The sequence below is a fragment of the Mastomys coucha genome, unplaced genomic scaffold (assembly GCF_008632895.1).
Source record: "Mastomys coucha isolate ucsf_1 unplaced genomic scaffold, UCSF_Mcou_1 pScaffold8, whole genome shotgun sequence".
Classification (NCBI taxonomy): Eukaryota; Metazoa; Chordata; class Mammalia; order Rodentia; family Muridae; genus Mastomys; species Mastomys coucha.
In genome coordinates this window covers 34,932,040-34,957,731 of record NW_022196914.1, presented here as the reverse complement: position 1 = coordinate 34,957,731, position 25,692 = coordinate 34,932,040, and the positions used below count along the sequence as shown (strand labels likewise).

Sequence of the window (25,692 nt, the reverse complement as noted above, 5' to 3'; positions counted from 1 at the left end):
CTGCTAAAATGAGAAAGTATAATACAAAGTGAGAGCCATACATATCACAGGCATATGGACCTGGAGCAGGGTCAGTACTCTCACACCGACAAGGAAGTTCCAAGGATGAACTTGATCCAGGAGAAGCAGGTATAGAGATGCATGGGGGATGTAGAGTGTGGTAGGGGTCAGGCTGAGAGGCTGATGAAGGAAAGAATTATTTTTAGGGGAGTCTAACCCTTTCACCATGTATGAGCTGGAGAGTTGGATGTTGTACATGATAACAGAGCAGAGAAACACATGGCAGCAAGGATAAGCCTGATTCCAACATATATTTCCTTTATTGTTTATAAGGACCCACACAAGGTACTGGCTATAGACACAAAAAACAGATGCTGACAACACCTGGATTTCTACATGGAGCCACTCCTCTGAGAGGAGATGGCAAACCTGATCCTTCTCAGCCACATTACAGTCTCAGAGCCAACAGGTCTGCACTTCCACCCTGGTAGCACATTCGATCCTTGTGCCAATGTCTACTTGCAGAGAATACCTAAGGTTGGCTCTCTCAGACAGACACAGGACAGGCCACAGTTCACATTTATTAGCTCAAGGAAAATCATGACATCCACATTTCACTGCAGAGGCTAAAGCCAGTGCTCCAGGGGAAGGTGATTGTTGGCATACCTTCTTCTTATGCTACTCTTCAGCAAATGGACTTGAACAAACTAACCTTACATTTTGAGAATAATTTTGATTCACACGTAAATATGGTCCTAAAAAGCCATTTGTAACATGGATAATGTCCATGGATATGACAGGAGCCAGTGGGAAATCAAACCGAAGAGTGGGTGTCTTTCCCTGAAGACCAGGCAGGACTCCAGCCCAAGAATATGATCTTCAGGTTGCACTGAGACTCTGTGCAGAGAAGGTGTCCAGGAGGCAGGGACATACTGGCTATGAGGAATGCACTTTCTCTGTGGCCTACGAATCCATACTAAAGTGGCTGCAAGCTGACCAGGCCTTCCAGGGGCCAGGAGTAGGGCTTGTCTCCTAACCTTATTTCATGAATTTTATTTATCTCAGCTATAAAAGAAAAAAGACAATCTCTGGTCATCTGTACCAAGTCCCTTGTCCTCCGTGACCCAGAACAGACCCTGTGTGTGTATAATGTGTGGGCAGGATGCTAAGGTCATGGTGTCTGTTCGGAGCCAAGCACCAGGAAAGGGTTTGGCATGTATTAACTGTCTTTTCTATCCATAGCAAAATAGGATACTTGACATTGTAAATTTAAGCAAAAGAAATGATCTAGGCAACTACTGTGAGCACAGGATTCTGGCACAGTATATATACAGGTACCAAGGTCCCTCTCCTAGAATGCAGGGATCAGTATGACCTGTTCTCCCAGGGTGACCACAGATGGGTATGGGTCAGCTTTGCAGGGACAAGATACCAGCTAGGGGTTTCCCACCCATTAGGGACAGGGACATGGTTGATCTCACTGTGTAGAAATGTGTGTTTTTATAGCCACACACAGACAGAGTTTTCTTTGTGGTATGGATTGGGTATGAACAGTCAAAGATTGAAGCCTGTGCTTGGATCATTTTTCCATATGGCAAAGGGGAAGTGTGGAAGTGGCCCTCCTTCTTTTCTTGACACGTGGGTTTCCTTTGTGATCTCCCTGTCCTTGCTGTTGTGAGATGGCCCAGCTGGCAGCTGTCTCCTTCCACTTTACACCAACAGCCAGTGGCGCAGCTGAAAAGAAAGCATCATTTATTTACAAGTGAGGAGCAGACCTTAGAATCATGGCTATGGGTCACTGACTCTATGATGAAATCAGGATTGACTCAGCAGGTGGCACTACTTGCCCATGGGGGAGCTTACTGGTGATGGATACCACTCTTGAGAAGTACCAAGGGCTAGTGACCTGATGGAGACTTTTAAGTACTTGAATCACCTGATAAAGAAGGGACTTGTAAACTAGGTGCAGTGGCTAATGTCTGTAATCACAGTGCTCAGGAGGCTAGCAGGAGGATTGCTATGGGTCTGAGGCCAGCCTGGACTACAGTAATTCTGTCTCAAAAAAAAAAATAGGGAGAATAAAGCAAAACAAATCAGAACCAACATAGCTACAAATAACCAACACTTGTGGAGCTCAGTTGCTTAGAAGGCCAGAGTTCTTTCTGGCCAGCATATTTGTGATCAGTAGCTGAGGTGAGATATGCAGAACATCTTTAGATCCAGGGTTGGCTCCCTGTTATCCTCCTACTGATTTGTGAGTGATCCAGAAGTGTCTCTTCTGTCTTGGGTCCCTCCCCAGGAGTGCTGGACTATGAAGCCTGTTTTGCCAGGTGTGATCCAGGTGCAAGTCGAGACAGCACCTGGGTGGCTCAGGGATGGAGAGCAGCAGCCTGCTGTTCTGCTGCTTGCTTGCTTATTTCTGATCACGAGGCATTTGTTGACACTGACTGGTGAGATCTGTGCTCTTAAACATCTTCAAAACGATACTCAATACTATTGTCTGGTTCAAACATTGAACTAGAGATAGAAAAGAGGCCACAGCCATTGCCTCCACATGACTCTATTTGGTTTCCTCACAAGTGGCTCTTTGGGGCTAAGATGTGCCACAGCATGGCCTAGGGTGGGCATAGTCTAAGGCAGTCTGTAGGTAAGGCTATCACAGGCACTGGCCAAGTATGACATGGGGCCCAGGGAAGAAGCAGAATTATGGTTGAAGGTATACAGAGGAGGGACAGAATCTAGAATACTGTCCAATTGCAGCAGCAATGAGGACAGCCTTACCTGCTCTGTCCTTGTCACCAATAGAAGCAGATGATTAAGTCTGCAGGGTAACTTACATTTCAAAAACTGGGAACATGGAGCTCTGAGCAAGGATTATCAAGAACTAGAACCTAGAACCCAGAGCCTAGAGTTTAGAGTCTAAGACCAGAGATGTTGCAATTGGTGCAGTATAACACAGATACATGTGGGATGCTAGAAAAAGTGACAGTGTGAGTCTAGACATGTGTGACGTGTGTTTTAGTGGACAAAATGAGGCTTGAAATGTAGCTACTTGAGGAGTGGACATGATTAGGGAGATGGGGATAAATTATGGGCTATTGACATAATATTACTGAGCAGGCAAAATGGATGGACTACAGGCACACCCATATTTTTGATCAAAGGGGAATAACAAGGCTGAATTTACTCTACCATCTGAAACAGCCCCAAGTAAACTCTATGTGTGTCCATGGGGTTTGCAAGACATTGGACACCAGGTGGTCATGGTTAAGTGATACCTCAAGAAGAATGAATAAAGCAGCCACCCAGCCTGCTGCTTTGAGGGCCTCTGGATTTTGGAGTGGGGTGAGAGCCCAGAGAAATCCCTGGGATGCAAGGACACATGTAGCTTGTAGGACAGAGCAGAAGAGAACAGCTGCAGAGTTGGGCTGAGTCTTGAGGAGCATGCATGACACCAAGGACAGCTTTGCAACAGACAGGGTATGGGAAGTGGCACCGAGGGACCTGTGGGCTGGAACAGTGCCTGCCCCTGTTGGAAACCCTCCTTACTCAAACTACAACAGAGAGACAGATTTATGGCAATGCCTCTTGGGACCCACCCAACAAATCTAAAAAGATCCAAGAAGCTTGAAGAATATTTAAAGGTACTAAAAAAAAATCCAGCCAGGTATGGTGACATATTCTTTAAATACCAACACTCTGAAGGCTGAAGCAGGTGTGTGTCTGTGAGTTAGAGGCTAGCCTTGTTTGCATAGTAAGTTCCAGACCAGCCAGAGTTACATAGTGAAACCCTATCTAAAAAAATATCCAATATCTAGGGGCTAGGAGAGTGCCTGGCTGGTAAAGTGGTTGCTTTGATAACATGAGGACCTGAGTTCAACCCTAGGAAATTTGTGTGGAAATCATGGTGGCTTGTGTGTATAATCTTAATGTTAGTGAGGGAGAACCAGATAGATCCCTGGGGTTTGCATTAGCAAACCTAGCCTAGTCAGTGAGTTTCAGGTTAAAGAGAGACCCTGTCTCAAATGAAGTAGATGCCATTCTACTTCTGTAAAAACTACTACTGAGGACAAGAATACTGTTCCTCTAGCCTCCACAGTCATGCAGACACACAGGCATGCACACAGACATACATGCACTGCTTCCCACTCCAACATGCACATGCAGATGTTAAAAAATATCCAGAATACAATAAGGGAAAAAAGCCACGAGCTTTGGCTATGATTAGGCTTTACCAGACACAAAATGCAAGATTTAAAACAAAGCCCCAGTGAGCAAAGCCAGTCACCTAACATTGACCCCCAACCGACATAAAGGTTCTCAGATGACTTCACTGTGTTTGTTCAAAGAGTTAAGAGGAGACATAGAAGATACAAGAAGACTCAAAATGGACCTCAGAAGAAGAAACTGTGACAGGCAAAAGGGTAAATACTCTCTATACAGGCTCACAGAAAAACATTGATTGACTTAAAAATGAATGGATGGATCAATAAGGGCAAAGGAAGTTCCCATTGATTCAGTAAGCACAGAAGCATGGGCTAGGAAATGCATCAGAAAGCATCCAAAGGATATATATACCAGGAATGCAGGGAGGGAGCAGGTGATGTACAGACAGGGATCAGAGTCACTGTGTAGCGAGGTCCCTGAAGTCCAAATTTAAAAATCTTCAAGGTGATGCCGGGTGGTGGTGGCGCATGCCTTTAATCCCAGCATTTGGGAGGCAGAGGCAGGCGGATTTCTGAGTTTAAGGCCAGCCTGGTCTCCAGAGTGAGTTCCAGGACAGCCAGGGCTATACAGAGAAACTTTGTCTCAAAAAACAAAAACAAATAAACAAATAAAACCTTCAAGGTGTAGATAAGAGTGCCAAAGGACCCAGACATACTCTAGAGCCCAGAGGCAATTCAGGAGAGCAAAGGACCAGCTGCACTTTCTTTGTTTTGAGGAGAGGTTTCTTTCTGTAGACTTGACCATCCTAGAACTAACTCTGTATACAAGGCTGGCTTCAAACTCACAGAGATCCACCTGACTCTGCCTCCCAAGTGCTGGAATTAAAGATGTGTACCACTACTGCCCACTGTAGAAGGGAATTTTTAAATTCTGTGTTTTTAAAACTGTGTTTTAATTTTTAAAATCTGTGAAGATTCCTTAGAACTAGGGGTTAGGGAGCTTTCAGAGAAACAGGCAACATGAAAGGGATGTATGTATGTATGTAGGTATGTACATGTATGTGTATATTTATATGTATATATTCTACTTTGAAAACTACTACTGAGGACGACATCCAGAATACCCTAGGGTGTTCCTCAGCCTCCACAGTCTAAGTCTTAGGGCCACTGAGGGGGTGAGAGGGTTGGTTTCACACAGCTACAGTCACCATCAAAGGGGATCCTCAGATTAAAAAACATTGTTGGGGGAGGGGGCAAGGGGAGAAGCCTCTCAACAGGTCACATACACTGTCACCTGCCTGTGTGACACAGGAACTCACTTGGCTCTCAGAGGAGAGAGGAAAGGAGGGATACCAGGGGCCCGTGGGACCCTATTCTCATTGGAGCCTCCCCAGCCTGACTGCTTCCTCCATAGACATCTGACCAGGCTGGACTGCACTCACTCATTTGGGCCTCCCTGCCCTCAAGTACCACCCTGATGGACAGCTGACTAACTCGCCCGCCTGGTTTTATTTCTGGAGTCCCCCTGTCTCATGATACTTTTCTTGTCTCCAAGAATGAAGAGTTTCGATCCTAGGGACTCTCACATCTGTCCCCACAGGGCTCTTCCCCTTATGCAGGCATCTCTCATGTCACCTTGGCTGCTCATCTGAATGGGTTTTTTCTACTTACTGGCTGTCCTGCCCACAATCTAGGGCTTCTGGGTGGCTCTGGCTAGCACCAACTATCTGCTTGTGTGGCAAATGCTTTTATGTACACAGCTTCTTGGTCTTCTGGGGGCTCTTAGAGTAGCTATAGGGTGAGGATACGATTCAAACCTTTCTGAATTCCCTCCTTAAAGGTTGAATAGGGTGTCAGACTCACCGTGAATTGGCGCACCTCCCCTCTGTCCACTAGCTGGCGGTCTTTCTCAGGTGTGATGGCGTAGGCCAGTTTCTAAGAGAGAACGGGGTTGTTGGTATAGCATAGGACTTGGGTTGGCACAGACAAGTCACCACCCACTATTACTATGTTATGTCTGTCTGTCTAAATAACTAGGACTTAGCCAGAATGAGTCAGGCTCAGGAGCCATAGCCTCAAGTTTCTTTCCTGAGAGCAAACCATCGATGCTCTGATATACAGAGTGTGTAATGCTGGCTGAGGTCTCTATCCCTCAGCAGATGCATGCAGGCCCCTGAGGGCCTGTCACTTGCCCCCTGTAGGAAATGTTGCTTCCTCCTATTAATTTGTTCTTGGAGCCCAGATGTTAACCTGGCTTCCAGAATAGACGTCAGGTGTCAGAATTGTCCTTGGTTCTCATTTGGACATAGTGGTAGTCCCATTTCTAAGAGTTTGACCTGGCTACAAACTATGATGCCTGTTCTAGACCTAGTCTGGCCTGACCAACAGGGGAACCTCTGAGTGACAGCCTGAGAAGTAAGGGACCTGCTGCAGTCTCCAACACTAAGGGACAGTGTGGCTCCAAGGAAGAGTCCTTGGGCCCCATAAGTACAATACGATTTGCAGCACAATCCAATGAAACTGCTTTATGGAGCCCCTGGGAATCGAGTATGGGATTGCATCTGGGAATCATTCTACTCACAATCCCATTCACAAAAGTTCTGATTTCTAACTTTAACACTAACCCTAACCCTAACCCTGAAAGATGGGTCAAACAGGACATGTGGGTATAGACTGGTATCACATAGACACATGGGTGCAGAGAGGCAATTCATAGAGATAATGGCATACCTGAGCACACAGAGACAAATGGGCATTCATAGTCACACATACACACAGACATGTGTGGACACACCAGCATATAAAACACAAACATGGCACACACATATGTACCCCTTCTTTCCATTGAATCATCCCATCATCCCATCATGATCCCAGATCAAGTCTCCTGCTGGCTGATATGGTCCAGGGGTGGGGACACCCCCTGAACCATTAGAATGATGAGCCCCTTGAAATACCCACCTCTCGGAAGGACCCTGGCAGGCTGCAGAACTTATAGGTGGCATAAATGGGCACCATGGCCATGGAGGATGTGGCAATAATCCAGCCCAGGGCATTGGCCCAGTCTGGGAAGATGTAGGCTCCATAGTGTGGGGGTCTGAAGGTCACAATGCTGACCACAACCACATACTGAAATAAATGGGTACAGAGGTCAGGCAGCTTTTGCTGGTAGGTATGAAGACAGAGCAGAAAATCAGCAAACTTTTTACAGAAGAAGGTCTCCTTACCACACAAGTCACAAATGCCAACCCCAGCCAGACCACCCGGGCTTGGTCCAAGCAATACAATATCTTCCTGAGGCACCAATGGCATATCTACACACATGCTGTATAACTACACATGTGTTTCACACCCACACATAAGTGTTCTCACATGTATGCCTACCAGACTGCTCATGCCTATATTGCACCAATACATGCAGTATGTATTTACATTCTATGCTTGTGTGTGTACAGTGTACCTAAACATATGCCTCATACTACATGTGATTTGCACATGATTGGCATGAACTGAATTATCTACACATGTTCTCTGTATCTGAGTACTGCAGCCCTTCCTAAACATAGGAAGTCTAGTGGATGTGGGTTAGGATGTATTTTCAGGTGCAAATCCTCAACTGCTACATATATTTCTCAGGGTCAGCAAAGTTTACTGTCCAAACACATTGTCTTGGAAAATACACTTGGAAACACATACTTGTCTCATACTTGTTTTTGGTTTCAATAGATGACACACTTCTTAGAAAGCACTGAGCCTGCCACAGCTACACTCTTACATGTAAATTGATTTCATTCGATCTGGTCAGTTTGTTTGGGAGGGTTATGTGTTGCAGAAGTCACATAATAACATGCCTGCAGTGTTCACTTGTCTGCTGTGGTAAGATGGTAATACAGTGACCTAGAGAAACATGAAGTAACATCTTTTTTTTTTTTTCTGCTACACATGGGATGGGTTTAAAAATTAGGCTTAAATGCATAAATTATGCTTCCATGAAATTGGTGGAATGAACGAACTGGGTAGCATAATTTCAAGGTTTTATTTAATACTCTGCAAAGCAATGTATAATGAAGCTCCAAGACTTTGTCACATCTCCTAAGGTCAATGTCAGCTCTTTCATGCTGGGGAGGGAGCTTGTCAACAGGGAGAAGACAGAGATGAGATAGTTTTTTTTTTTTTAATGGATCAATTGTTTTATTCAGAGATGAGAGACCAGTGCTGTAGTTTCCCAGGCAGGTCTCCCTGGCCGTGGATACTGACTGTATTCTATATATGACCACTGAGTGCCAGAGTGTCCCTCAGGCTGCAGAGGGCTGTAAGCTGGCTTGTGTAGCTACACATATCAGCTGGATCTAAGCCACTGCTCTCTACTGCATGGAGCCAGGTGAGCTCTCAGGCATTCTTCTCAGTGGTCTCAAGACATTGGGATGGATTCAAAGGCAGAGGCAGAAAGTTTTAGGGTCCATGGTCCTTACCAGGAGGAAGCAGGGGCTGACCAGCTTCCAGCATAGCCGCCAGTACAAGTTGGGTCGCTGCCCTGTCATCTGCTTGATGTCATCACTGAATTGCTGAACACCTGGGGTGGGGGAGAAGTGGCTGTGGGACTGGTCATATAACTGGACATGTAAGTCCTTCTTGAGCCATCCCTCATTCCTCAGAGCCCATAACCCCGATTCTACTTAGCCATGCATTGATTGGCTCTGGTGATGCTTCAGAGAGGCTGGTGATCTGCTGGATGAATTGAGGGCCCAACAATACTCCAACCCTACCCTGCTTCTCCATATCTCTTTCTGCAAGCAGTAATTTCCAACTTGTGAAACACTGTGTCAAGCACATCTAACAAGAAGCTTACTATTTTGCGGGTCAGCCCAGTGGCTGCATCAGTACCTCCCATCTCCAGGGTTTTCTCATCTTCAGCAACTGAGACTCTATCCATTCAACTCCAACTCCCACTCCAACCCTTAGCATTCCACTCTCTGTCTTTAGGGACTTGGACCCTTGAGGGATCATATATAGGTGGTATCACAGTATATGTCCTTTGGGGACTTGCTTGCTTCAGTTAGCATATACATCCATCTTAGAGCATGTCTTTTCATTTTAAAGGCTGAATATTCCAGTGTGTGTGTGTGTGTGTGTGTGTGTGTGTGTGTGTGAGAGAGAGAGAGAGAGAGAGAGAGAGAGAGAGAGAGAGAGAGAGAGAGAGAGAGGTTAATTTAAAGCTATCGCTGATACTTAATAACTAGAACTTTCTTTTAGCAATTTACTTAAGAAAAATCTTTCTTTCAGCAGTATCATTCAGCTTTTCTTATTCAGGAATTGGTAATGAGACCTTCTTAATGGGGACTCCCTTCACCCACTTCTGACCTGGTCTCTGGCTTGTGGGACTGCAGTGGGATGTCAAGCTTTGGAAAGCTTGGAAGAGCTCCATGGTCTTATCAGAAAGTCTCTGACTAGAGTTCTGATTGAGGTCCCCTGGTTAGAGCTGTATACCTCAGCCAAGCTCATGAGGTCCCCAGGATCCTGCAGCTTAGCTCCTACCTCCATCTAACTCCTAAGAGGCCTGTGATCAGCTTCAGACCCCCAGGGACATTTATCACATAAATGGGCTTTTCTCACAGACAAACCTATCATTCTAACTTATGCACAAGCAACTTGGCTGGTCTTGTCCAGAAAGTACATGTGAGGCACACCTGTGGGAAGCAGTCATGCTTTGACATCCCTCTCACAGACCAACTGAGTTATCTGATCAAGGTCCCTATAAATGAGAGGTAGACAATCCTCTGCCCAGATAGAGCTGAAACTATTCTGTGCTTGTTAATAGGGTTCTGGCTAGCTGGATGGAGCATTTACCTTTTGCCAGTGGCTGTAAAGGGTCTAACACCCCAACCAGCCTTGTTCTCCCACCAACACAGCCTCTCTGACCACAGCCTGGCTTCCTTGACTGTCCTTCTCAACCCAGTAGACAGGTGCTGATCACACACCCTGTGTTGCCATGAGAGACATAACTTAAACCTCTGGAGTACAAATGCCTCTTTTAAAAGTGGTTTTGCCAGAAAGCAAGCAGGAAGACACTAGCCCAGGTATCACACTGATGCCACAGTACTGGTCTGACCACCAAGACTTACCGTAGAACCAGGCCACCCCAATGGCTTCAATGAGCACGCCAAAGAGGATAGATGTGCCAGCTGCAAAGTGATCCAGCAGTGTGAAGACATAGATGCCACCCTGGAAGAGAGGGGATCTTAATGAGCTTGGAGACAGCTGCAGCAAACACATCATCAAAGTATCTTCCCTAAAAGGTAATCCAGTCTGTGGGTTCACTTGGAGATGCATCATATTTACCTTTATACAGTTTGCTTTGAGTCATGGATTCACACACAGCTTCTTTAGAGACACATCCATTACACTAAAAATAGAAACCACTTCTCCCCTCCTTTCTTTTTCCAGGCTCCAGATAATAAGGGTCAGAAACACTCAAATACCAAACTCAGTGGAGTCTCCCGTGAAGAAGTGGCCAAGACCCCACAAACAGGACTCTGCCACTTTCCAGACCCTCTTCATACCCAGGAAGGCAAACGATGCCTGTGTGCTGAATTACATCTGGGGCTAGGTTCCAGACCTGTGGCTGCCCTTCTTGGGACTACAGGCAAGTAGGTTTGCATGTGGGAGTGGATGAGGTTTCTTAGAAATGATGCAGTGTGTCTGTTCCCATGGCACCAGCTGTGCTGCTAGGCACCAGGGCTAACATATGACAAGAGCAGGAAACTACATACGTTGGTGACACAGAAGAGAGAAAGCAGGAAAGTAGCCAGCACAATGCCAAGAGTGAAGAGCTCTCGATGCCGATGTAGCAGCTGGAACTCATCGACAAGCCCAGTGATCACAGACTCCATGCCCCCCATCTGTGGGACACAGAGAATGGTGGTTGACACTACCCTCCCAGGCCTGACTTCTCATTTACTGAGTGTACAGCACACTTGGGGTAAGATGAGGAAGGAGCTCTTGCTGACTAGGAGCCCTAGTGACAGAAGCCTCAGGAAGGGTCCAGGGATGGTGACTACAGTCACCTCAAAGTCACTGAGCCTATGAAGTGTCACGTGGCACTTATGAAAGTCTTATGAGATTGATAGAGAGTGCATGACCAAAGCAAAATGTCTGTCCCATGAGCACAGCCCCAGGCTGGGCATTGGATATGTCCCCAAGTTGCATTACAATGAGGCTAGCCAGGTAAGACCTGTGCTCTGGAAGCAATGCTCATGAGATATGCCCTCTTGGATGCAATATAAGAAACCCATTAGCTACCAGCTGGGTGGAAGATGAAGGTGGGGCTGTGATATGACGTCTGTCTGTGTTCTTGGGAAAGGGATTCTTGGTTCAGGCTTTCCACAAAGCTTACAATAGCTGAGCTGTGTCAGGGTAGGTAAATAGCATGGAGCAGCCAAAAGGTGCCACCAGCCAATTCTGATATTAGGGCTCAGTAAATAATCTTGAGCAATTGATGGGGCAGAAAGAGTCTAAGAAAGCTCTTGATTCCAGCCTCTTTAGGGTTGGACACCAGGGGGATGTAAACAGTTTCCAAGGCCCAGCCCAGGCCACTGCAAGCTTCCATCTATCCTAAGGGAGTCCAGACATCAGGAAAAGCCTTTTTTGTGGACCCCTGGGGTCTGTCATGCTGAGCCAAACCTTTGGCTACTGGGGCTCTGCTCTGTGTGTGTGTGTTCAGACCCTTATATTGGATTAGGAAAAAAAAGGTTAAGTTACATTCCAGTAACTAACACTTAGGTCCAGAGAGGGTCTCCAGTGCTCATGGGCATGTTTAAACCTGATTTACAGGCTCTGTGATAAGCACATGAACTTTGAGGGACTGTTTGGGGCCATACCTACCCCCATAGGAACAGGCCAACAGCAAGGCATAGCTATGGAGCCTTGGGACATGCATTACTCACAGCACTGTCGATACCCAGAGTGAGCAGCATGAGGAAGAAGACAGCGGCCCAGGCAGAAGACAGTGGGAGTGTGGCGATTGCCTCAGGGTAGATGATGAAGATCAAGCCAGGTCCTACAGGCAGAAACCCTCATCACTGCCACAAGCTTGCTCCTTGCTTCCCCAGTTGGCAAACCAGGAGCTCACCACTGCCACAAGCTTGCTTCCCAGTTCCCCATTCTACTTCATGTTGAATGTTTAATAAAATAAAGATTGTGAAGGGCTGGGGAGATGGCTAGGCGGTTAAGAGCACTGATGTTCTTCCAGAGGTCCTGAGTTCAATTCCCAGCAACCACAGGGTGTCATGGGATCCGATGCACTCTTCTGGTGTGTGTCAGAAGACAGCTGCAGTCACGCGTCATGGTTTCCTTTTCATTGCTGCCCCACCACCAGTCAGCCAGGACAATGCTAGCACGCTCAGATCACTTGGAAACACTCCTCCCCCCCCCCCACAACTGATTTCCTCCTGTTTTTCTTCAAGGGTCCTCCGTCCTGAGAATTTAGCAGCCACTGGCTGAGGTGCCCCAGGAGCACTTAGAAGATGGTCACCTGAGAGAGAGCTGCTCAGCCAGCTTGCACCCTTGTTTCCTGACTCACTTATGCCCATGGGAATGGGAAGAATAAAATTGAATGATGAATCAGAGAAAGGGATCAGCAGCAGGTACTTCTGCCTCAGACAGTCTTGATGTCTTTCCAGTTAGTTTTTCTGTACAGATCATACATACCCCACACATGCACTAACACACACACACACACACACACACACACACACACACACACACATGCAGGACACACAAGTATATGTATAAATACTTATACCCACATGCATAGACATACCATACAGGCAGGAACACACAGCAATGGCATATATATGCACAAGTATTCACTCAAATTCACACTTTCTCAAGTTGATTTTCTTTTACATGAAGCATTGCATTTAGGGTCATCTCCTGACTTCTACCCTCCCAGAATATGACAAGATCCTTCCCTTCTCTCTCAAGTTGTTGGCAGACATCCCTCTGAAGTTGAAGTGGCTTGTCTGACTATGCAATTTAGCATACAGTACCACCTTCAAGTGATTCTTTTGTAAATAAGTGGGACTTATTTGATCACCCATTGTCACCCATTGATCCTGCATCAGGGAGCCTGGATATTTAGTTGAGAATTCATCCACTGGGGTCCTGAGGAGTTCAGAAGGGTAGAGCATACCATCAATTCCCAGAGGACTCAGAAAGAAAGCAAGAAACAGCTTCAGCCTTAAGGTACTAAGATGCTGGTCACTGGAGCACAATCCACAGTCGTGTCTGACATAGGGACTGAGGCTGGAGGATCTCTAACATAATTTTGTTACCTTGTTTCTTCAGCAACTACAAGGGTACACCAGATCAAGGTGACACTTACAGACCAAAGAGGTGTCTATCACATCGCTTGTTGGGGGCACTCCTTCCTTACTGCCATCAGTGACAATGTAGTGTGGGCAGGGATAAGCACACAACAGGCACCAATACAAATGCAATCTAATTTTGGATGATCCCTAAGCAAAAAATACTCCCCCTTATGCAACCCAGAGTTGGCCATTTTTGAGATTCGACTTGGATACAGGGCCCTTCATGATAGGCTAGACCCTGCATTTCTATAGATAGACTTGGAACTGGTTGCTTCTGGTCTCTTCTCTCCCCCTTCAGCAGCGCAAACTCTGCTTTACTCTAAAGGACTCAACATTTGACAATCTTCATAGAGTCAAAGACCAAGGAAGTTTACAGGGCAGGCCTTGACTCCAGGTAGTTATCAAGGTGCCCTAAGGGACAGGACACAGTGTTCATTCAACATGGGACAATACTCAAGTTTAAATGCTCCAGACCCTGAACCTGAGAAATGATCCTTCAGTTCTGCTGAGGATGGATGCCCTTCTTTTTCTATATTAGTTCTTTCACCTGTGGCCTGAGAATTAGTTGTAAATGACTAATTTGCTTTCCTTGTCAGAAAAGGGACAGAGGTTGTCCACTTTACTTTTAGGAGTCAGGTTTTACCAGCTAGAGCTGCTTGTGAAGATAAATGGGAGGGAGGACTCTGAGTGTGGAGGTGAGCAAACTCTTGGCTGTGTTTCCCTGCATTACATTTCCTTTCCAATCTCAGCCGTGCTTGGTGAAACATGGGTGAAGACATTCTGGCCACTTTACTGTCTTCCTTCAGGCCCAGAACCTCCCTTTTACTCCAACCTGCTTCTTACTTGTAATCTGGGGGCCTGATACTCTCTTCTCCAAGAATCAAGGGAATGATTGAAGTGGACCTCAGCTTGGTCCTCAGGGCACAGGTGATACAGCCCATTGATCTCTATGTTCCCCTCCTTGTACCTGATACTCAGAAATGATCGGCCAGTGGTGGGTGATGTTAGCCTTGGCAAGATATCCCTGATTCTAAGGGTAGCAACCCAGTAGAAGAGAACCCCAGGGGGGGGTGCCAGATGGAAACACAGGATGCACAACCCCCAACTTAGTAGATCAGTCTGTAGAGAGAAATAATGTCCTTCTTACCAATGATGGACCACAGGATAAGCCTGAAGGCAGGGGAGAGGTCCCAGCTAACAGACCCCAAATCACCTTTGGAGAACTGTGGTTCTGAGCTGACCCAACTTAGGGGCTGCTGAGCCTCCTCCATAGCCAGGCAGATTTCTTCAATGCCCAGAAGCCCTTCCCTTCCGCTGCATACTTGTATGCCCTTGTGGTCTTCTGCTTGCGTATCACACTGGTGGGTGACTTACTGCCTAAATGGAGTTTTTATATGTGGATGTGTGTGTACATAAGTTATCAATTAGTCTAAGCCAGCAATCCACAGGGATCTTCTGGTCTCTGCTTCCTCAGCACTGGGATTACAAACTTGTACCAGTGAATACAGGTTTTAATGAGGGTTCTGGAGACTGAACTCAGACCCTCATGCTTACATGACAAAGAGTTTACCAACTGAGCCATCTTCCCAGTCTCCCATGTTGAAATTTAATTGAAGATGGATTGATAGTGAGGTTGTAGGGCCTCTGAGAAGTGTTGGGTTATGGGGGCACTACCCTCACAGAGAAGTTTTTTTTTTATAGAGATTGAGTTAGGGCTCTCAGAAGTGGGTCTCTTGGGACTGCACTGCCATCACATTTTGGATGTTGAAGACCTAGTTCATAGCTTGTGGTTTGTTGGGAGATGGTTGGGTCTTGGGGACATCATCAATGTATGAGTTCATACAATATGGGCCCTTGTATATGGGGACCTAGGTGGGGAGAAGATCATGTGGGGTATTCCCAATCCTTCTCCCTTGGCTTCTTAGTCACCAGGAGTTCAGCAGCTTGTCTTACTATGCTGACCCCATCATGGTTTTCTGTCGTGTCACATGCCCAAAGTGACAACCAAGGTATGCTGGGCACAGCTCTCTAAAACTGAGCTCGAACAAGCCTTTCCTCTTTTTAACTGATTTTCTTATGTATTTTATCACAGTGACCAAAGGCTGACTAGTGGAATTAAACATAAAGAGAGTGGCACTTCTAAAGTGAGCCTATGTGCTTCACCCACTGTACTGGGCTGATTCCTTTCTCTCCCTCCATCTGGTGGTCCCCACCAAGGACACACTCATGGGTGCACCATGCTCCTAGACCTCTGTGAACTAAATTAACATTTCTTTGTAAAGTCATCTAGCATCAGGCATTTTGTCATAAGCAACAAAAAATAGACTAAAATATGACATAAAATATGACATCATCTGACACACTGAACCTTCCCCTCCACCTTTCCCATTCTTAGTCCCAAGTTCCAGGTGTGTAGACACACTCAGTGCCCAAAAATCAACCAAATGAGAAGAAAAGGACATCATGTTCCATCATGTTCCAAAGACTCAAGGACTTTCCTAATAGATCCAAATCTCATCCAAGCCAGTCATGATTTCTGGACACTTACTAGGAAACATTGATATCTAATGTTCATTTTGTCAAGCCTTGTTGAAACCTAGAACCTTCCTGTCCTGACACAATGTGACTAGAACAGCCCAGTTTTCACTTCCTCTGAGCTTTATATATGCCACACTGTCATGGCAATTCCTAGGAGACTAAAATGACATCTGACAATGTCTACCCAGACCTCCATACAGTGTTTACAGGCAACAGGCTGAGAGATGAGGTGTTGGCTGAACCACTTGGCTTCATGTGAGCCCAAGCATAGAAGCTATGGAGGAAGCAGGGCAGGAAGAACAGGGATTGGACTGGGGCTGGTAAGCCACATGAACATAGGCTGATTGCTGTCATTTGAGTCAGCAGTTCTTAAACCCAACATCCTTTGGATCCTGGCCATGTCCCTCTGGACCTTTTCCAGAGAGGAAAGGGTATAAGGGTGTAGGGGTAAGGACTCACCATCTGTGGCCACATCCCTGATGGGCACATTGTGCTTCTGTGCCATGTACCCCAGGAAGGAGAAGACGACGAAGCCAGAGGAGAAGCTCGTCAGGGAGTTAATGGAGGTGGTGATGATTGCATCTCTGTAGAAACAAGACAGACTGTCCTGACACCAGCCAAGCAGTGACTGTGGGAATGCCAACTGTTATGACACATTTTCAGCATCTGGGGAGGCAGTCGGTAGGCTTGGAGGGAAGCTTCTAAGAGGAGCACCATCAAAACACCTATATCTGGGAGAATCTGTCTGGACTTCTGGGCTTGGGGTGGTGGAAAAGATGACCGCTCTGTGTCTACTCACTGGGTCATGATAGCACTGGGCTACCTCATGTGAGTCCAGGAACCTCAGCATGCATGGGTTTGGGGGCTGGTGAAACAAAGTTTTCATGTACACATAGCAGTGCTAGAGTGGCTGGTCTGGTGAATCTACTCTAAGCATTAATAAGGGATAGAGGCAAGTCTAGAGAACACTGGGAGGGTCAGGGTTCTCCCCTGCAGCCAGTCTACTGTGGAGGACCCAACACTTTGCTGTGGTGTGCCTTCTCAGGTACACACATGAGCTAGGGCTTGCCTCAAGACTGTGGTTCACCCCTACCCTCCACTTTATTTCCCTCCATGCAACTTCCCTCAGTGCCTTAGAACCATTTTCCTGTGTTTATTCTGTATTTTTAGTGCTCATTTCCTTAGAATGAGTAAGCAAACTTATGCCCACTGAGCTCAGAGAACAAGCCTCACCATCAACTGCATCTGCTTTTAGGAGGATTGGGGTCCACCATGTAGTTGCAGGTGAAGCAGGCCAATCTTCTCAGAACCAGGGACATCCTGCCAAGCCCAGGATCCCTTAGCCTATGAGGGCTGTAATCAAATGCCCTGAGTAAAGGTCTTAGGTAAAACTGGACCCTGAGCAAGAGAGGGAAAAACCATGGAGGATGGCTGGGGAAGAGAGGATGGAGAAGGGAATGAAAGAGAGGCACAGGCATATATGCAGAGGACAGGCTAGCCTGCTATCCTGAGGAGTCTGGCTCTTCTCAGAAGGTGCCACATACCACTATGTGTCTCCGTGTCTTCTTTAAAGTGACAAGCAAGACTTTGTTGGAAGCTGCTGTGTGAAGCCAAACATGGTGATTCACACCTGTAACTTGTATTTACAAGGCTAATGCAGGAGGAGGGGCCATAAAATCAAGGCCAGCCTGGGCTATACAATGATTCAGGATGACTTAGGCTGTAGCATGAGACTCTATTTCTGACACAAGGAAATGTGTGGCTCAGAGGCCTTGTGATTTTCCTCCAGGAATGCTTCATTTCCAAGAGGCAGACCCCAGGATCAGCGACACGGACTCAGTTTTTCAGACTGACTCCCAGCAATAGTACCTCAGGGCTTACCTATAGCAGTTATTGGTGAACTTATTGTAACTGGAGAAGGCAATCAGCACCCCAAACCCAACGCCGAGGGAGAAGCACACCTGGGTGGCAGCATCGATCCACACCTGTCACAGCCAGAGGTGGGAGAACATGAGGCAGATGATTAGAGAGAATTGTGGGTTGTTAGTTCCACCCGAGGGGAGAGTAGGAGCTGTGACCACACAATCTTCCAAATGACAGCATAGAGAGCTGTCACCACGCAGTGTAGGCATCCTATCTGCACTGTGTTCACCTCCAGCTGAGGCTGCAAAAGTTCTCAGCTTGGTGGCAGTAGGTACCTGCTGTCCCAGGAAACAAGCCCTTCTGCATCCCTCATATGAAAGGACATGGCAAAAGGGAGGCAGTGTTTTGTGTATCAGTTGTGGTTTCAGGAGGCACATGGATGGAGCCCCAGGCCAACTAAGGCCAGAAATGGACGCCCAGCAGACAGCAGGCTCATTTCTCTGAATGTGAAAAGAAGGATGCAAGAGCTGATAGTTACACCAAAATGATAAAGTCAAGTATAGCCGCTTGAGTTAGGGGTATGCTAAGACTACCTAGGGAACCAGGCCTCAATTGCTCCTGTGTAGCTTTGCTGGGAAGGCTAAGGAGGAGCTGATGAAGTCCTCTCCCAGGGATCTGGGCCTACCACCTTAAGTATTTAGGGGCTGGACAGTACCAGGAATTGTTTCTGAATGTCCATAGCCCAGGTGGTCCAGAGTAACCCAGGGGCGTAGAGACTGAGACAATATCAGAGGCTGGAGCCCTGGGGTGTGGGAGCCCAGACAACAAGGGATCTGGTATCCCTGTTCTGGGTAGCAATGTCCAGAGCTTTGGGCTACACCAGTGTTGGGGACTGTGTGTTTGAGTATAGCTGGCCAGCCAGAAGGTTACGGTTGCAGAGATGACTAGGACATCAGCATGGTAGAGAGTCCAAGTCCAGAGTAGTTGAGCAAGTGAGTAGTCAGTGGAGTGGTCCTACTGTCCTGTGTGGCCCTTACATCAGCCATCAAGATGGCTCAGGTTGGAACATTATCACCAAGGACTTCTTGTTTCCCACTTCTCCTAGTGCTCGCCCAAGTCATTTCCACTGCAGAACTTTGTGTGTGCTCTTCACTGGGCTCACAGCATGCTCGTTGCTTGGGTTGCTGTCACACTCCACTCAATGCCTCCCTGGCCCCTGTTCAGAAGCCTGGATGACCTTACCTGGTCCACTTTCCCCTGAGGTACTAGAAACAGTTTCCTTCCTTTTTTCTTTCTTGGCTGGTTCTTTGTGTTTATATATTTGATTATCTAGGTACCTCTTTCTATCACATATTACTCAGCCATCTATTGACAATCAAATCTACCAATATCCAGCACTATCTAGCATCTGTCTACCTATTGGCCACGTATCATCTATCCATCCAATATTACTGTCATCTTAATTTCTCACAACCTGTCATCTTTGTGATTTGCTTTGAGTTTTTAAGCACCTTCTCACATGCAGTGTCTCTCTGCTTTATTTTGTGGACTGCACATCTGCTTGCTGAGACTCCAATAACCTTCACTTTTTTTTCTCTTGAATTCTTAAACATGTCCTCCCTGATCCTGGCTTTTCCAGGTTCCCACAAGGATGATGTCCATAGTCCTCCTGGTTCTGGTTCCACAGATCCTTTTTGCTTTCCCCTGGCTCTTCCTTCCCTCGGTGGGATGTGTGCATGCTCTCAGGCCTTGCCTCTGCCTTCATACAGACTTTACCAAGGACACTCTTAGTCCCCCATTGAGCTTCCTTATCCTGATCATCTCATCCTATCTGCTTCTACCTCAGGTTTGTATAAGGCAGCACACTTCCAAAAGACCTCGTGACTCGGCCCCAGTACAGATCCACAGCCCTCCTGCCTCCCAACCCTCCTGCTCTCTCCATTGGAGAACCATACACCTAGCCAGCTCAAGCTCCAGCCATAGTGAGGCCTTCATACCTCCAGCCCTAGCCCCAGTCTCAGTAGAAATCTACACCCTTCCAGCAGGACTACCACAGTGTCTGAGCTTTGCTCTGCTACCTTTGGGGTCTATCACCTGTCCCAACTCAGCCCACATGGTTTCCAACAACTCCTCATGGAATTCTATCACAACTACTTCTCTAAAATGCCTTCTGTCCATCTTTTCCAAAGATGGTGCTGCTCTTTTCATCTCTCAGGATCATCTCCCATAGCCTGGAAGAGCTCATCTCCTATGATGCCTCCTCCATATCTTTTAACCTAGACTTCCTCTACTTAAGAAACCTTCAGCCTATGAGAACTTGGGACTCCCAAAGATAGACCTTGGTTCATAGGGCCTTGAGGCAGCTCAGCCCTGCAGATAACTAACACAGAGCTATAGATCTTGGTGGCTGGCTTTTGGTGCCAACTTAGACACACACACACACACACACACACACACACACACACACTCACACACACACACACACAATTCCTAGTATGACAGATTAAGATTCTTTTAGCTTCCTGAAGTATCTTATGACCCCTCCTCCACTAAACCTGCCAGTGAAAGAGATAGATATATAGGCTGGCCTGCATTTGCTGACCTCAAAGGATAGGAAGGAATTGCTGCAGGGCCACAGACTGAGCCTCTGAACCATATGCAGGAGCCCTATCACAAAGCTCCACTAGGCCAAAGGACTGCCAACCATGACTGGGGGCTGCACTCACAGATGCCTCACAGAGACGGTAGAAGTCCACACTGAGGTATGCTCTGATGCCATCCATGGCCCCAGGGAGGGTGACTCCACGCAGGAGCAGGGCTGTGAGGACCACATAAGGCATGGTAGCTGTGATCCATACCACCTGGAAGAGAAGACAGTATCCTTAGGGAGCATGAGTCACCTGCAGTGGGACTTTGCAGGTGATTTGAAGTATGAGGGCAGGGAAGGAGATAGCTGCTATTGTTGGAGGGTTTCATGTGTTGGCACATGTATTATCACAGGATCATTTTAAAATTGCCATATGTACCCATACCATTATAACTACCAAGTATTTTAACCAGTAAGAAGATATTTTAAGTTCATGCTGGACACACCATTATGAACAGTGTTCTTCTCCATGCTCTACCCCAAACCTAATGTCTACCCTCATCCTTCATGATTATGTGTCCCCTGCTCCCACTAAGTCATGGTCACATTTAGTCTCATTCAACCATAACCACACCGCCCCTCCTCACCTAGAAATGGCCATGTATCCATAGCCAAACCAACTATGATCTACTCTCAACTCAACCATGATCACCTGTCTACTTTCCACTCAACCATGATCATGTTCCCAGCCACCAAGCATCACCTTATGTCTACCTACCCAACCATATCCACATGTCTATAAACCCAGTCAAGGCTACATGACAATTTAACCAACCATGGTCTCATGACCATCCATCCAGTAATGGCCACATGTCCATACAACAATCACAGCCACACATCATCCACTGACCACTGCCATGTGTTCATTCACTTACCCATGGCTACATGTCCATTTACCAGCCTTAGCCACATGTCACCTATCAACCATGGCCACAAGTTCACTCACTCAACATGGCCACATGGCCACTTACCCACCATGTGTCCAATCACTCAACCATGGCAATGTATACACCCATACAAACATAACCACGTTACTCTACCCAACTATGGCCATGAGTCTACCTACAAAGACCATATGTTTATCCACCTACCCACCCACAACTATGTGTTCTCAGGTCCTCTTGGCTAGTACCTCACCTTCCCTGAGGTCTTTACTCCCTTCCACAGGCTGAAGTAGAGCAGAACAATGACCAGCACCAGGCAGGCTGTGAGCTGCCACCGTGGAGGGCCCAGGTCATCAATGCCACGGCTCTGGTGGAGGTGCAGCACACCACGCCTGGAGGAGAGAGGCAACAAGTGATTTTGGAGGAAGCAACTGCCTCTCAGGATAGGAATGGGACAGCTGAGCTAGTCCCTATCGTCCTCTTCTTTGTTATATAGAAAGTACCTGATATGATCTGACTATATTTATAAATATAAATATAGTCAGATCATCCTTCCTGCTGTGAAAGACCAAAGGTTATCCACTGTGTTACAAAATTTCTTTAAGATGGACAGAGAAGCTGGATGCCTTGCCAGGAAACCTGAAGGAGGTCAGCACTACCCTGCTCTGTCATCAGATCTGATTTTTGGAGTTGGGAGGTAATTGGCAGCTTGGGTCTACAGAGAAATGGAGATCTGAGAAACTAAAAGGTACTGAGTAAAGCTACCATGCGCTGCTGTCTTGCAACAGTCCATTTTGCAGGGACAAAACCAGAAAGGCTCTAGTCAGTATGTTCCTGTGCATTTTATCTTGCCCTTGCTTGCATAGTTCCTGGCTCTCTAAGCAGGCTCCCTAAGGAATGATCTAGTTGGAAGTGAGGTGCAGCTGCACTCATCTTTGAGGGAAGCCATTCGAAGGCAAATGCGTGGAAGGTACACTTGCTTCCGATGAACATGGCAATGTAGGGTGGGGTGGCCATATCACCTTCACAGACAGAGGCTTTGAGCCCCTAGTTATTCTAATGCTGCTTCTGCCTAAGGAAGCAGAGGACTGCTGAGTGGAGGTAGCCACCACAGCCCAGATTTTTTTTTTTTACTGTGGGCCAGATGAGGTTTCCCAGGAAGTTAATACCCGGCCTCATAATGGAGCACAAGTAACCCCAACTTTCTGGAGATTTTCATCAGAAACAGGCATCGTGGCACCAAGTTGGAGAACTTTGACCCTCAAAGTCTAGAAACACACCTGGGGTGCTAACTGTTGCCATCAGAAACAGTGCAGCACTGAAAAGCCAGCTCAACTTTCCAAACATACTCCAATAGCAGTTAGGGCTAAGGAACCCAGACAGGGGTCCCAGTCTGGTAAGGGTAGGGGGACAGAGAGTTGTGACATGAGACCTTCACCTTCATTCCCTTCTTACAGAGTATAAGTTGCTTGCTCAGCATCCTGCCTACTAAGGGTACTGTGCAAGCTCAGAATGTGGGCATGCAGCAAGAATTACCTGTGCTAAAGGAGACAAGCAGTGCACCATCTGGTAGTGTTATTAGCTATATCTGGTAGTGGGGATTCTTAAGTCCCCTACCCTTGCCCTGGGATGCTGTGCAGTGCTCCTTGCTTTGCTGTCCCAGTGGGACCTCATTTCTTATAGTTTCCAGCACTACCTGGGCCCAGGGACAAGGGATAGGGGATGAAGGCAGGCATATAACCCTACATGCCACAACTGTTCAGCTCTTCCCAAAGGAAGAAGGTGGTACTCAGGAAGATTATGGCCACAAAAGGTCTGGCTCCTGAAGCTACTGCCCCACAAGGCTTTACCAAGGACCATGCCAAGTCACTATTGAACATGAGTTGGAATTCACTGCTTTGCCTTCATTTTTATTTATGTAATAAAAAGTCTTGTTGCTTTGGAGTGTTTAAGAACTCATAGTCTGAAAGCTGGGGAGATGGCAAGTAGGCAATATACCTGTGGTTTAAACATTAGGAATTGAGTTTGAATTTCCAGCATCTGCATTAGAAGGCAGGTTTGCTGGTGCACATTTATAACCCCAGTGCTAGAGTGCAATACGGGAGGCCGGAGGATCCCTGTAACTCATTTGCCAGTGAGCTTAGCCAAATCAATGAGCTCCAGGTTCAGGGGAGACCCTGTCTCAGAAATAAGGCAAAGAGTGATCGAGGAAGACACCCAATTGCAGTCTAAACTCCATGTATGTACACACACACACACACACACACACACATACACACACACATACATATATGTGAGCATGGACCCACATCAATATGTACCTACAACATATAAGTCCATCTAATAAAATGGAAAGTAATTAGAGAAGACAGCCAGAGTTGATCTCTGTCCTCAACACAGACATGCACATACATGAATTCTACATGTATTTGCACATGTATGCATATCTACAAAAGCAAATGTTCATATCTATATAAATATGCACGCATAAGCACCTACATGTATATGTGTAAACATCCACACAAACATGCTCATCATTATACATACAGAAGTGCATGGCATACACAAACAAGATCTCATGGACAATTCAGAGGAAAGTCCAGCCTCGCCCCCCTACTATTCACCTTTCCAGCTAGCTATAACATGAGAACCAGCCCCACCAATAGCCACAGAAAGCCCCACATTGGGCAGCAGGGACACTGATCTTGAGAGTGGGACCTGTAGTCAACAAGGAAGGTGATTTAGGGATGATGTGAAGAAATCTCTGAACTTTATGTGATATGAAGGGCCAGCCATGGCTAGCTTGGCATACTCATGAGCACTGACAAAGGCTCCACAGTACCAGTTCTTTTGTGTTTTCTTCCAAGCTGAGATCTCAACTATGTGCCTTTTGCCCTGACTGGAATCTGTACCAGGAGCATCATGTATACAGTCTCTCTGGGTCCCTTCTCTCCATTTTACAGATAGAGGAACCAAGGCATAGAGAAACTCAGCTCTGCCAACAAATAGTAAAGTTAGGATCTGGGCCCAAATTTCTACCTCCAGCTCCTGGATTTGCCCATGGGAGCATGATGCAATAGACAGATGAAGCAAGACTATAGCCTTGCCCACAGAAGCATGCTATAACAGAGAAGTGAGGCTATACATAGCCTGGACCCTAGCTCTTCAGGAAGGGGCACCAGATACTGAACTGGAGGAAACCCAGGACTGAGATTTGAGGGGGAGGCACATGGGGATGAATCCAGCCAGTGCCCACTTTCACCTCAGGAGGCCGCATCCTGCCAGAATAGGGCAGGGTTCTGAGATCAGTTCTGGGTCTTGCTGAGTATAGAGAATGGACTGGAGCTCTGCGAGCCCAAGAAACTGCACATTGCAGGGCAGAGTCTTGGAAAGACAAACCCTTCTAGAAATGAAGTCCTCACTGAACACCAGGATGGCATCTGCAGGAAACTAAGACCAGATGAAGAGATAAAACAATAAATAAATAAATAAATAAATAAACAAATAAATAAATAAATAAATAAATAGAAAACACCAAGAGAGGGGATCTAGACTCACCCCTACTGGCAACTACTGGACAGAAATTCCGGTTAAAAGACCGAGATTGTTATACCATCTTTACGCTGCTTCCCAGTCACTCACTTTGAATGTGACACACTGAGGTTAAAATCAAAAGGATGAAACAGACTTACCAGGCAACTACTAATTATAAAAAGGGGCAGACAAGCTTATAACTAGACAAGGTGAATTCACAAGGAGGCATACAATCAAGAGGAACATTTCCTGGTGCTAAAGGAATAAAATGAAGGCTTAATATTTGTGAACATGTATACTTCAGGTCACCCAATCATCAGGGCCAGGGAGAGAGAGCTCAGTGAGTAAAGATGTTTGCCACCAAGGAGAGAACTGACTCTCACAAGTTGTCCTCTGACCTCCACATGCAGGCTACAGTGTTGGAAATGCTCTTGTGCATACTGGAGCATGTGTCCATACACACACACATACACACACACACACACACACACACACACACACACTAAGAGAATAAATACAAATAAAAAATTAATAAGATGTAATAGAACAAAGACTAGAGCTTCAGATGAAGCAATAACCATTAGTGCTATAAAGAATAAGAGACAAAATCACAATTATAATCGAGATTTCAAAGACCATTCTCAGTAACTTATTAAACAATTAAAAAAAATCAATAAGACCTGAACATCAAT

General features: G+C 46.4%; 1 protein-coding gene across 1 annotated transcript in view; it reads right to left on the bottom strand.

Annotated features, from left to right (window-relative positions):
* Positions 1–301: 301 nt before the first annotated feature.
* The window catches only part of Slc6a3 (solute carrier family 6 member 3), a 43,428-nt gene continuing 18,037 nt past the window's right edge, over positions 302–25,692 (bottom strand). Inside the window, exons 5-15 of the mRNA XM_031359958.1 lie at positions 21,720–21,858; positions 20,662–20,796; positions 17,954–18,057; positions 16,532–16,656; positions 12,110–12,222; positions 10,937–11,065; positions 10,289–10,388; positions 8,639–8,739; positions 7,128–7,295; positions 6,030–6,101; positions 302–1,734 (exon numbers count right to left, since the gene is read on the bottom strand). Of these exons, the coding sequence (XP_031215818.1) occupies positions 1,711–1,734; positions 6,030–6,101; positions 7,128–7,295; positions 8,639–8,739; positions 10,289–10,388; positions 10,937–11,065; positions 12,110–12,222; positions 16,532–16,656; positions 17,954–18,057; positions 20,662–20,796; positions 21,720–21,858 (1,210 nt within the window). The 3' untranslated portion in view covers positions 302–1,710. The remainder of the gene's footprint in view (positions 1,735–6,029; positions 6,102–7,127; positions 7,296–8,638; positions 8,740–10,288; positions 10,389–10,936; positions 11,066–12,109; positions 12,223–16,531; positions 16,657–17,953; positions 18,058–20,661; positions 20,797–21,719; positions 21,859–25,692) is intronic.